General features: G+C 40.0%; 1 protein-coding gene across 1 annotated transcript in view; it reads left to right on the top strand.

Annotated features, from left to right (window-relative positions):
• The window catches only part of LOC111595982, a 29,318-nt gene extending 16,506 nt beyond the window's left edge, over positions 1 to 12,812 (top strand). The window contains exons 10-12 of the mRNA XM_030224178.1: positions 9,794 to 10,561; positions 12,528 to 12,668; positions 12,728 to 12,812. Of these exons, the coding sequence (XP_030080038.1) occupies positions 9,794 to 10,561; positions 12,528 to 12,668; positions 12,728 to 12,799 (981 nt within the window). The 3' untranslated portion in view covers positions 12,800 to 12,812. The remainder of the gene's footprint in view (positions 1 to 9,793; positions 10,562 to 12,527; positions 12,669 to 12,727) is intronic.
• The last annotated feature ends 248 nt before the right edge of the window (positions 12,813 to 13,060 follow it).

The raw sequence follows: 13,060 nt of genomic DNA, 5'->3' as shown, positions 1-13,060 counted from the left end.
TCTTTGGAAAGTAGTACTCCGAGAGTACCTGCTTAATATTCTCTTGTGCAGCCCTATGGGCCCTATTATGTTCGGCCGTGAGAATTTCCCTTCTTTCTCCAACTGCCAATACGTCCACTACGCGATTTTTGCAGTGCCAGAACTTTGTGGCCGGGTATCTTCGAACCAATGTATCTTGTATCATTGCAAGCGTGTGTAAATTACAGTGGAGAGCATTCACGCATTTGGGTGAAACTACATCTTCGAGCTCGTCTAGCAGCGATTCGACGCAAGTATAGTTGACCAAGTGGCGTTTCTTATTTCCAAAAAGAATAAAACTTCGTTTTAAGGGGAAACGCGCCTCTTCTATAACTATTTGGTTTTGAAAACAGTTCAAGGGCTTATCTGTTGTCTCGATGGTGTTGGTAAGTGATACCTCACTGTGGATCGTTGCTGCGCAGGACTCAATCTCTTGTTCATTTACAGCGTTGAGCTGTTGTCTTGACAAGGCATCCGCAACCAGATTGTCCTTGCCAGGTTTATAGAAGATACGTGCATTAGACTCGTCAATGCGCGCTTTCCACCTTTTGATCTTCGCATTTGGATTGGATTCCGAAACTGCGAAGGTCAAGGGTTGATGGTCAGTGAAGACATTAATGTCTTTCACCCCATACAAATAGTGCCTTAACTTGGCAAGTGACCATACGATGGCCAATAACTCTCTCTCATTTGTTGCATAGTTAACCTCGCTGTCCTTCAATGTTCTTGAAATCATTGTTATAGGACGACCCTCTTGTGACAAAACTGCACCTATGCCGTGAGCCGAAGCATCGGTCGTTAGATCGAATGGCTTCTTAAAATCGGGGTACCTAAGCATTACATTCTCGGATGACAAAATATCGCGCAATTTCTGAAACGCCCTTTGCTGCACTTCAGAGAATTGAACTTTTATATTTCTGGACCTATGTTTACTGACTGTTCCATTTTCACCCTTCAAGATATTCGAGATGGGTCTTGCTATAGCGGCGAAGTCCCTAATGAAACATCTGTAATAACTTGCGAGGCCTAGAAATGATCTGACCTCGAACAGTGTTTTAGGTTCTGGATACTCTTGTATTGCCCTAACCTTTTCGGGATCCGTCGTGGCGCCAGTGCTGGTGACTATGAAACCAAGAAAGTTCACGCTTTTCTTAAAAAAACGTGATTTTTCGACGGAGACCCTCATGTTTGCTTCAAATAAGCTTTTTAGGACCCAATCCACGTGTTTAATGTGGGATTCCTCATCTTCTGAAAAGATGATTACGTCATCGACATAAACATAGCAGAATTTGCCAATCTGCTCTCGCAGTATGTCGTCGATGGTTCTTTGGAAGATGCTTGCTGCATTCTTTAATCCAAAGGGGAGTCTTTTGAACTCGTATTTCCCCCCGTTCACAGAGAAAGCGGTTTTTTCACGGTCGCGTTCAGCGAGTATGATCTGGTGATATCCAGACTTGAGGTCTAATGTTGAAAAGAATTTGGCTCTTCCCAAATTCCCCAATATCATTGATATATTTGGTATAGGGTATTTGTCAGGCACGGTTCTTTCGTTAAGTTTACGAAAGTCCATTACCAACCTCATTTTCCTATTGCCTGCTTCATCAGTACCCTTCTTGTCTACTACCCATATTGGGTTATTGTAGGGAGAGACGGACTTTTGAATTATATCATTTTTTAGCAGATCTTTGATTTCTTTGTTAACGAAATCAGCTGCTCCCATTGGATATGGGTAAAGCTTGGCATAGATCGGTTGCTCATCTGTGGTCCTAATGGTAGCCACGACTGATGTGTTATACGGCAACGCCTCGTCTGGGTCCGCAAAGGCCTTTTGTCTAGCTTTTAGCATTTTCAAAAAAGAACTTCTAGCTAAAGGGGATGCCTCTGCACAGTCTACATTCGTGAAATTTACATTTTTGCACGTGTGGAAGGTGATTTGTTCGACCTCCGTACCCCACTTAAGTTGTCCTGAAGCTAGACAAAGCGAAGCAGCTGCCTGCTTTAGCAGGTCAAGGCCTACAATCCCATCAAAAGTTGATAAGTCCGGCAGAATAAAAAAGGTTGCCTTTAACCCAAACATTGAAACAAAGCATTTGTGTGTGATTTGTGTCTCGCCGTGAATGGAATGAATTTTAAAGGGGGACTCTACCGAGCGGACGCCTTTCAACCCCTCGTGTGGCCGAATGAAATTCTTGGCCGCGCCCGTGTCTATGAGGAATCGCATGTCAGTCCCTGCTACTCTTCGTCTGATGACGGGTAGCAGGGATTTGCTCCTAAAAAATTGAGGGCTTCAGAGTCATAACTATCGTCATTGATTTGTGCCGCTGCGCTAGAGGCGGCATCAGCATACGCCTCTGCCCCCTGTCCCACGTCTTGTGTGACGTGATTCAGCCTCTGCTGATTCCTCTGACCGCTTGTGCGGTCAGATGCGGGGTGCTTCCTATTCGCGTAAGCAGGGGCCTGAGTGGGCTGCAAGACCCTTGAGAAGGAAGGATCGACCTCCATGGGCACCGGTGCGCCATTATTATTGTGCTGCCTGCTGCTTCGTTGGTCAGACTGCACTGGGGCCCTGCTTTGCTTGCTAAAGTGCGGATTCTTTGTACCGCTAGCTTGTGTTTCGGCTTGCTGCGAATGCCTCTCCTGTTGGTGACCCTGTGCTTTTGCATGCGGCTTGCGCTCTTTGTCTTCTAGACTTTTTGCGAAGTTAGCCGCGAATGCGTACCTTTCATGGTTTGACTCGACTTCTTGTGCGAGAGCTAGTGCTGAAGGCAAATCTCTGGGCTTTGCTGCAAAGAGCACGTCTGTAAGACTGCGCTTGAGACCCGATATGAACACACGCAACGCATCGTCGCGGAATTTTTCACATAGGCCCTTTGCTAAAGTCGGCTCATATGACATGTTAACTTTGTTAGTGAGAAGAGCGAGTTTCTTCTCCACCTCATCGTAATATTGAAGCAGGGACAGGCCACCTTGCCTCAAGGTACCTAATTCCTGTTCAATGACATGAATTGGTCTCTTGTCACTGTATGTGAAATCTAGGCGATTTATTATCGCATCAAAATTCAGTACAGTACCAAATGAGGCCAGCACCGCGTCTGCGGGGCCCCTAATCTTGCTTCTTATAATGATGACAGCCTGATAATGACGAGAACTGCCATTATGTGGTCTGAAGATCTCGTAAGCGGCTAATGCTGCCTGCCTCCAAGATACATAAGATTCCTGTGCTCCTGCGAACTCAGGTAAGCACTTGACGGCATCTAGCGGCTCGTCACAGTGAATATCGTTTCTAATTTCTATAGCAGAATATGCTACTACTTGTGGGGTGGCAAAGCTTGTTGCTGCTATTTGTTTAGCTAACTCATTAATTCTTTGAGTCAATGCTTGCTCCCTCTGCTGGTTTGCAGCGGCCTGTTCGGCTAAGGCATTGCTGATGGCCGTTCTTACTACTTCCCTAAGCTGATCTGGATCCATTCTATCTGATGGTGGAGGAACTGCCGGTATAAGTCTTGTAGACGGAACTCTGATACGAGTGTCACAGTCGGAATCTGAGTCGCTAGATTGCTCGCGAGGGCTTCTATATTGGCTGAACCGTGGCATGCGCAGGCCAGTGGCCGCGAAAAATTAAACGGGCCGTCAAAAGATGGGTCGAATTAGACACATAGAAAGTAACACTAAATATTTTTATCAGCCTAAATTCTCAGAGCAGCCACTCTCACGTATTTCAGAAACTTGGTTCTGATTATTATAATCTAATCTGTTGCAATACGAAATACTCACTAGTACTAACAAATTTTTTATGAAGTAAATTTAAGAAATTTTGTGTTTGAAAAAAAATGTTGGCTGGAGTATCCACTTACATGATTTAAATTCCAAAAAAAAAAAAATTTTTTTTTTTTTTTTTTTTTTTTTTTTTTTTTTACGTTGGGCGCCAATTAATATGTTGCTGGTCCAGCGATGAACTAGGCGTCGGTGGCAGGTCCAGCGTTGATCGGGTATTTATAGTCTTAATCAATAAGTTGCTGGTCCAGCGATGAGCTAGGCGTCGGTGGCAGGTCCAGCGTTGATCGGGTAATTATAATCTTCTTATGATGATTATGTTGGAGGGTTTGACTTCACCCCCTTTTCTATTAACTGGCCTTGTGGCTCAGCAATGATCAGAAATATAACAATTCGATTACGGCGGTGTGCCGGAGTAGTGCGGGTTTATTCTTCAAACTTCAATACAAAACTGATTTTTAGCTACATAGAATATTTCACTTAAGCTAAGCCAAAACTCGCATCACACCACAATGTCATGGTCGGCAAGCCGACTCAGCAATCTTAGGCAATAACGGAAACTCTTGCAGTAAACAAAAGTATCTGGTTACCGCCGCTGACCATTGCAGTTATAGCGCGCTGATACAAAGTATGCAGTGTCGCAATTGCGAGGGCTGTTTCTTAACTTACGAAACACGCGATAGCGAGGGTTGATTATAAACTTATGAAATACCCTATATTAAATGTTATGTGTTAACTTATATACTCGTGGACACTCCAGACGTAAAAGGTATTGCCGACACGCGCACAGTGTGGCAAATTGATGAATTTGATAGTTACGCTACTGTAGACTCTTTCTATGGATTGGCAAACAATTATACACTGGAAGCGTCGAAAATCTCTCTCTCCCTCTCCCTTGAATTACCTCCTCTATCGATGTATCCAAAAATTGTACCCCGTGAGCCGAAGTTATTAGTGAGTCCTTTTAAGGATTTGCCAAAAGTTTTATGTTCACGCCGACTAGAAGCTTGACAAATTATGCAAACTGAATATTCTAATTTTTTTTAGCTGTAAACTCAAAATTTAACAATTTAATAATTTACATTTAACAAGTTGCTACTGAGATATGATATATATATGCCTCTTGACGGCGCGTCGAATCGAAAAAATGTATCTTCCAAAGTTTTGGTGCTGATAACGGTTAGATCGGATATCAGTATAATGCTGTCGGTCGACTGCAACATTCTGACTTGTTTTCGCTTGCTTATTGAAAATCCTTGTCTAGTTTCCGTGCAGTGCCGACAAAATTAGTTCCCTTGTCGGATTAGATTTGTATGCTTTTTCCTGGTTTACAAAGAATCTGTGCAAAGTTGTCAAGAACGATTTTTTTGATAAATAAACAAATCTGTTTGGAATACACAAGAAAAAAGCAATATATTCGTTAAAGAACTTCCGCCTTTTACCTTAAGCGCACCTAATTGAAAAAGGTGGTTCATAGTGACCCATTATGCTCCAGATGATTTCTTAGACCAATGATCCAATAGTGCTACCGTAAGAATGCTGTCATCACATGCATACCTCCGTTTTGGCGTGTGCGTTCTTTATTAGCAACTCCACTATGTGTTAAATTTAAGTAAAACTGGTGGATGTTTCGTTTTATAGCTGCCCGGTAATTCTTACTCTCGAATTTTCGGCAAAGAATCGGTTTACCGGAATTGTCGTTTTGTTTATCTCATCTACAAAATTCGGAATCTGTTTTATTAAAGCTAATAGCGTTTTAATACCCTGATCCCATTGAAAATGGGAAATCAGGCTATAATGGTTATGTGCAAATGTATGTAACAGGCAGAAGGAGGCGTGGCAGACCCCATAAAGTATATATATTCTTGATCAGGATAACAAGCCGAGTCGATTGATCACTGTCCGTCTGTCTGTCCGTCTGTCTGTCCGTCTGTCTGTCCGTCCGTCTGTCCGTCCGTCCGTCTGTCCGTATGTGTGAACGCGTGGATCTCAGCATCTATAAGAGCTAGAGAATTGAATTATTTTTGTAGGTCCGTGTATAGCACGCGCGGGTCAAGTTTGTTTCAAATATTCGATAACTATTTGCATTTAATTGTTATCGAATAAAAACATAATTGAAATGCAGTTAATAAATTATATCTCGGACGTCTTAAGAGCTAGAGCCTCCATATTATTTTTATTTAGTTTTATGTATATTTTATGCAATTTTGATTTTTGTTGAATTTTGGATACCGACTCCAAATTTCCCCAGATTCCTAAAATATCAGTTTAATTGGAACTAGGGCCATTATGTGACGGCGTTTGCATCTTAACCAAGCCAATAGAATATGTAGATCATAGGCTGAAAATTTCATTAAAATCCATTAAGTAAAACAGAAGTTATTAAACAAAACGTTTGGCCAATTTGCAGAAGCACATGTCTGCAGCGCCACGTGCACGTATTTTTCCTATGCGTGTGCACACATACATTCAAATGCGTGTATTCTTTTCTATTCCAAGAATCGAAATTGCGATTGAATTCTGCTTGAATTATAAGTTGCTACTCAACTTGAAATTTGCAACTCTTGCAAGAGGTACAGTGGCTGCGTTGGTAGAGGCGTCGTTCGTATGCAGCAGGACCCATGGTTTGCGACCGACGGAGACGAAATATTTTTTATTGTTTTATTTTTTTTTTTTAATTATGAAGTGGCGGTGTTGGTAGAGTTGTTGCACGGTGCGCAAAGAATACGGGTTCGAATCCTATCGTATCGTAATGTCGTTTTTTATTTGTTTTCTTTTTTTTTTTTTTGAATACTTGATACAAACTACGGAAAATATTAATAAACGCAAATAGGACTGGGATCAGGGAATCTCCTAGTCGGGCACCCCGACTAGAGCTTTCTTACTTGTTATTAACTCATTTACAGTTACATAAGACATGATATGCTATTAAGACGTAATTGTTCAATAAACCTTAAAACATTTGCAACCTTTATAGTTTTTCAATCGTCGAAGAGTTTGCCACTCAGGTTCATTACCCAATTATTAATGAGCTGGAAGCTTTGAAAAATCCAAACCTCATGATGCTAACTATGCTAGATTGTCCTAGGGACGCTCAACCTTAATAATTAATTTGGATAGCAACAGCAAAAGCAAAAAATACTAGTTTTGTTAAAATGTATGTGACACGAAAAGGACGCGTGGTAGACCCAACGTTACTGATTACAAACATTTTCGGAATTCCGTTAGAGTGTACTTTTATGTTTATTTTATACAATTTTTATATTAGGTTTTGAATATCGGCTCCAAATTTCGCTAAATTCTTTTAATTGATGTTCAGTTCCAAATCTAGTCTTTCAGCTAAAAAATATTCAATCGAATATGTAGATCATGTCATTGAAATTCGTTCAATAATGTGAAAGTTATTAAGCAAAGGTTCTATGCCTATCCCAAATGGTGAATGTCATAATTAATTTAAACAAAAGTGTCAGAAAAAATTTGCAGTTATTAGTTTCTTTAATTTTCAAATTATGAAGAAATGCCTTCTTCTACATACTACTTATACCCGGAATAGGCCTTCAAGCTCACATTATGAGTGGTATTTTGACTATTAAAGTAGAAACACCACTTCCCTCAAAAGAAATAAATAATGGACAGTATTAATTTAATCAGTTAATTGTCGTGGAAGCTTTGAAATAAATCCCGTACGAATAACGAATAACGATACGAAACGATACAAAGTGCATAAATAACAATTCCAAAGTTCTAAAACGTTAAATTCAAATCAAATCAATGGCACTTGATAGCATAGATTACAAGAATGTTTTGCCAAATTATGGAACAGTACAATAATTATTTATAAACAGGTATTCAACATAGATCTAAACATAAAATTGAGAAGAATATAAACTTCGATCAACCGTGAATAACCAGAAAAGTAACAATTTAAGGGTAACAAGTGTAACAAGTAAAGTAAGCACTATGTTTGAGAAAACTTCTGCTTTTTAATGCTTTGAAAGCAATATATGACTTGTTGAGAGGACTTGAAGACTAGAAGAGTGAATCTAATGGCAATTTCCATACATGAATTAAACAACGTTAACATATATCAGAAGTAGTACATTAAGTCAAAAACAAGCAAGAAGGCTCTAGTCGAGATGCCCGACTAGTAGATACCCTGATCCCAGTCCGCCTATCTGCGTTTTTTAACATTTCACGTGGCTTGTATCGAGTATTCAAAAAAAAAAAGGAAAAAACAAATATCGACATTACGACACCAAGATTCGAACCCACAATTTTTACGCAACGCGCATCAAGTCTACCAAAACCGCTACTTTATAGTTAGAAATATAACAATAAACAATAGTTCATCGGCATCGGGCTCGAACTCCAGATCTAACTGCTTACGAGCACCGCCTCTGCCACTGCACCGCTTAGAAGAAGAGTTGCAAATTTGAACTAAAGTCGCAGCTGATAACTCAAGCAGTATTTATTCGCAATTTCGATTCTTCGAATATAAAATAATACAAGCATTTGAATGTATGTGTGCACACGCATAGGAAAAATGCGTGCGCTGGGCGCTGCTTGACATGTGCTTCTGCAAAGTGGCCAAACGTTTTGTTTAATAACTTCTGTTTTACTTAATGGATTAATGAAATTTAGCATATGAAAATGGCTTGGTAGAGATTCAAACGCATATAAGAGCTAGAGACTTGAAATTTGTTTGTAGGACCGTGTATAGCACGCGCAGATCAAGTTTGTTTCAAATATTCGATAACTATTCGCATTTAATTGTTATCGAATAAAAACATGATTGAAATGCAGTTAATAAATTATATCTCGGAGGTATTAAGAGCTAGAGCCAAATGTTCTATTTAGTTTTATGTATATTTTATGCAGTTTTGATTTTTGTTGGATTTTGGATACCGACTCCAAAATTTCCCAAATTCTTAAAATTTAAGTTTAGTTGAAACTTGCGTCTTTATGTGAAGGCGTTTGCATCTCTACGAAGCCAATAGAATATGTAGATCATATGCTGAAAATTAAAATCCATTAAGTAAAACAGAAATTATTAAACAAAACGTTTGGCCAATTTGCAAAAGCACATGACAGCAGCGCCACGCGCACGCATTTTCCCTATGCGTGTGCAAACATACATTCAAATGCGTGTATTGTCCTCTATTCGAAGAATCGAAATTGCGATTCAAATTTGCAACTGCTTAAGAAAGCAGTGCATTGACTGCTCGGGTTCAATCCTCGCGATGATGAGACATTTTTTATTGATTTATTTTTTTTTTTAATTATGAAGTGGCAGTGTTGGTATAGCTGATGCGCAAAATGTGGGTTCGAATCTTGGTGTGGTAATGTAAGTTCTTATTTGTATTTTTTTAATGCTCGATACAAACTACGGAAAATATTAAAAAACGCAGAGAGGACTGGGATCAGGCTATCTCCTAGTCGGGCACCCCGACTAGAGCTTTCTTACTTGTTTAATTTTGAAGTAGTGATGCACATTAATGGTAATATCGTAATATGAAAATATTAGCAAGCGCAGCTAGGACTGGGATCAAGGTATCACCTAGTCGGGGACCTCGACTTTCGTAATTGTTTTTTATTGAATTTACTTTTTGCGTTTTGCAATATGCATGGATTTATTTATTTTTATTAGCTATTACTAGAGATACTTGATACTGAACAATCATGGAATTTTTGATTATTTTTTCATGCGTAAATTTGTTACCATTTACATCAACCTAACAAACTGATCTGCTCGCTATGAATGTGACGAATTCGCTAAATGAACCCACGTATTGCCATCCATGATCGAACCGCTAAATTCGTATACCATAGGCTCTGGTAAGTAGATAGAAACAATTAACACAATTTCAAATAATTTGCTCCAAATTAATTAAGTTTTCGTTTACCTTATGCAACATGCTTAGAAGCTAAGCAAAGTCCATATTAATATCGAAACGAAATATATAGATACTTAATAGTAACATTTTCTAATTGTTCGAATCAGGCACCCGATGGCGATGTGCAACCCAGTACTGAGGTGGATTTGTTTATCTCGACGGAGAAGATAATGGTGCTGAACACCGATCTCAAGGAAATCATGATGGATCATGCTCTGCGTACCATCTCCTATATAGCCGACATTGGGGATCTAGTGGTACTGATGGCACGGCGGCGTTTCGTGCCACAGGACATCGATGATGCGCCGAAACCCAATCGCACACCCAAAATGATATGCCACGTGTTTGAAAGTGACGAAGCGCAGTTCATAGCACAGTCGATTGGGCAGGCCTTCCAAGTGGCTTACATGGAGTTTTTAAAGGCTAATGGCATTGAGGATCATCGGTTTGTTAAGGAAATGGATTACCAGGAGGTGCTTAACAGCCAGGAGATCTTTGGCGACGAGCTCGAGATATTTGCCAAGAAAGAGCTACAAAAGGAGGTAGTTGTGCCCAAAGCCAAGGGCGAAATACTTGGTGTGGTTATTGTCGAAAGCGGTTGGGGCTCCATGCTGCCCACAGTCGTCATTGCGAATCTCATGAGCTCTGGCGCTGCTGCACGTTGCGGCCAGTTGAATATTGGCGATCAGCTGATCGCCATAAACGGCCTAAGCCTGGTCGGACTACCGCTCTCCACTTGCCAGACATACATCAAGAATACTAAAAACCAAACCGTTGTCAAATTCACTGTTGTGCCCTGTGCGCCAGTCGTCGAGGTCAAAATCAAGCGTCCAGAGACCAAATATCAACTGGGTTTCAGCGTGCAAAATGGCGTGGTGAGTAATAAAAGCAATAAAATAGTGATTGAGACAGTAACTTGCATATTTTATTGATTCACTGATAAATATTGACTTTTGCTTTGATTGACTTGCTGATTTACTAACTATCTGACGGACTAACAGACCGTTTCTGCAACTTGAGCTACACATATCCTCTATATTTTTAAGCTCCTTTCCTATGGAAAGGCCGAGTCTGCGGCAGATCAAGGTGCAGTCAACCGCCATACATTGCAGTTCATAACACAGGCTCCAGCACTGATCCTTGGGGGACTCCAACTGACAGTAGATGAGTTCGGGGACCCTCAGAAGTGTTCTTCCTCTGAAATAGCTCTTAACTATTTATTTTAGATATTTGGGGATATAGTATTGTATAGCTGTGTGAATTTTTGACATCCAGATTCAGATGATTCAGTTCTGCTTCGCCCATTGCGTTCACTAGTTAAATAGCGGAAACTGCAAGGCCAAGGCAGATTGGTCTGTGTAAAAATAGTTCCACCGGCGAGTGCCAGCCTTGCGTGGCACTATTAGCACTAAATTTTGGATCTTTCAGATTGCCTAGAACGTTTTCGGGATTAAGCATGCGCTTCTCGTTATTAGGTTAGCGCCCTGTTTTTATACTCTGATCCCATTGAAAATGGGAAATCAGGATATAATGGTTTTGTGCAAATGTATGTAACAGGTAAAAGGATGCGTGGCAGACCCCATAAATAATATATATTTTTGATCAGGACGACAAGCCAAGTCGATTTAGCCCTGTCCCTCTGTGTGTCTGCATGCCTGTCTGTCTGTCCGTCTGCTCGTATGTGCGAACGCGTCGATCTCAGCATCTATAAGAGCTAGGGACAGGACTCAATCGACTCGGCTTGTCGTCCTGACCAAGATTAATATAATGGAATTTCCGTAACGGAAATCATTTTTCAACAAGATCCGAAGCACACTGCCAAAATTGTCCGCGAATGGTTATAAAACCAAGATTTTATGCTGATGGAGTTCCGACCTCAATCCGATTGAGACCTGTGGTCAATCGTAAAGCGACGGCTCGGGCAATATCAATCAATGCCATCCAACCTAAACGATCCAAAGGTCGTGCCAAAGAAGCGTGTAGAACTGAAGTGGAACCGAGTTCCAAAGGAAACCATAGAAAAGTTGGTTGAGAGTATGCCAAACCGAATAAAAAGTGTAATAGCTAATAAAGGTCTGTGGACAAAATATTAATTTTGAATCATATTTAATTTTTTCACTGAAGGTGCAAAATTATACACATGCGTTTTGTTTCAGTTTTCTTTGTTTGAATATTTTACTGATTAACTTTTGTTTTTGTTAAATACGGCAATTTGTTAAGAATTAAATACATATTATTGGAAAAGAAATTTTTTTTGATTTGGTTTATTCGGTTGGATATTATTGACTCAGAAAGTTCAGTGTCAACTATGGAAACACTTTTGCTCCTTACTATATATACTTTATGGGGTCTGCCACGTCTCCTTCTGCCTGTAACATACATTTGCACAAAACCATTATACTCTGATTTGCCGTTTGTAATGGGATCGCGGTATAAAAGGGGCCGCTAACATAATGACGAGAAGTGTATATGAAATAATTCTTTAAAGGGTTTTGGTTACAAGGAGAGGGCTAGATTCAGAGAACGGCTTCGAATCTCGTTAGGTTTCAGCAGCTACCACACTTTCATCGCTTGTGACAAAAACAGTGTGAGCACTGATCGAAACTTAATTCGGTGACGTAGAGTCAGGTCCGTTCAAGCGATGTGAAAAGAGCGTTGCCAAATGTTGGCTTCCTGTCTTTGCTGCTGAAATTGAGAAAACTGTGTCGAGCGAAAATTGCGAAACACTGTGTGTAGGTTTGTGATTTTAGAAACGACTCATATTCAAAAAAAAAAAATAGACCAAACGAAAACGAAACGATATACTGTGCAGTAATTAATATTTTGAATATTTCGCCTTAGATCTGCAGTCTGCTGCGTGGTGGCATTGCGGAGCGGGGTGGCGTTCGTGTCGGTCATCGAATCATTGAGATCAACAACCAGAGCGTAGTGGCTGTACCTCATGAGAAGATCGTCAATTTGTTGGCCACATCGGTGGGCGAGGTATAAGCAGAGTGCAGATCCAACGAAGCAGTGAGTCTAATCCTTCTTATCGTTAACAGATTCTGATGAAAACAATGCCCACTTCAATGTTCCGTTTGTTAACCGGCCAGGAGAACCCCATATATATTTAAACGATATCAATCGGCAGAATAGCGAATTAGAATTAATTACAACGTTTTCTCTCTCTCCCTTTCTATATATATATATATATATATATATATATATATATATATATATATATTGAAAACGTTCTAATTAATTTCACTTCGCTTGACTTAAAATTAGGCAAGTTAAAAAAAAAGGAGAAGTTAAAAAAAAGTATATCGAATGACATGCGTAAACCTTTTGTTCCAATACATGAGATGCAAACAAATAACAAATATATTAATATA

The sequence above is a fragment of the Drosophila hydei genome, unplaced genomic scaffold (assembly GCF_003285905.1).
Source record: "Drosophila hydei strain 15085-1641.00,03,60 unplaced genomic scaffold, DhydRS2 tig00000383-arrow-arrow-pilon, whole genome shotgun sequence".
Classification (NCBI taxonomy): domain Eukaryota; kingdom Metazoa; phylum Arthropoda; class Insecta; order Diptera; family Drosophilidae; genus Drosophila; species Drosophila hydei.
Note: the sequence above shows the minus strand (reverse complement) of the source record. Positions and strands in the feature narration are given on the sequence as shown.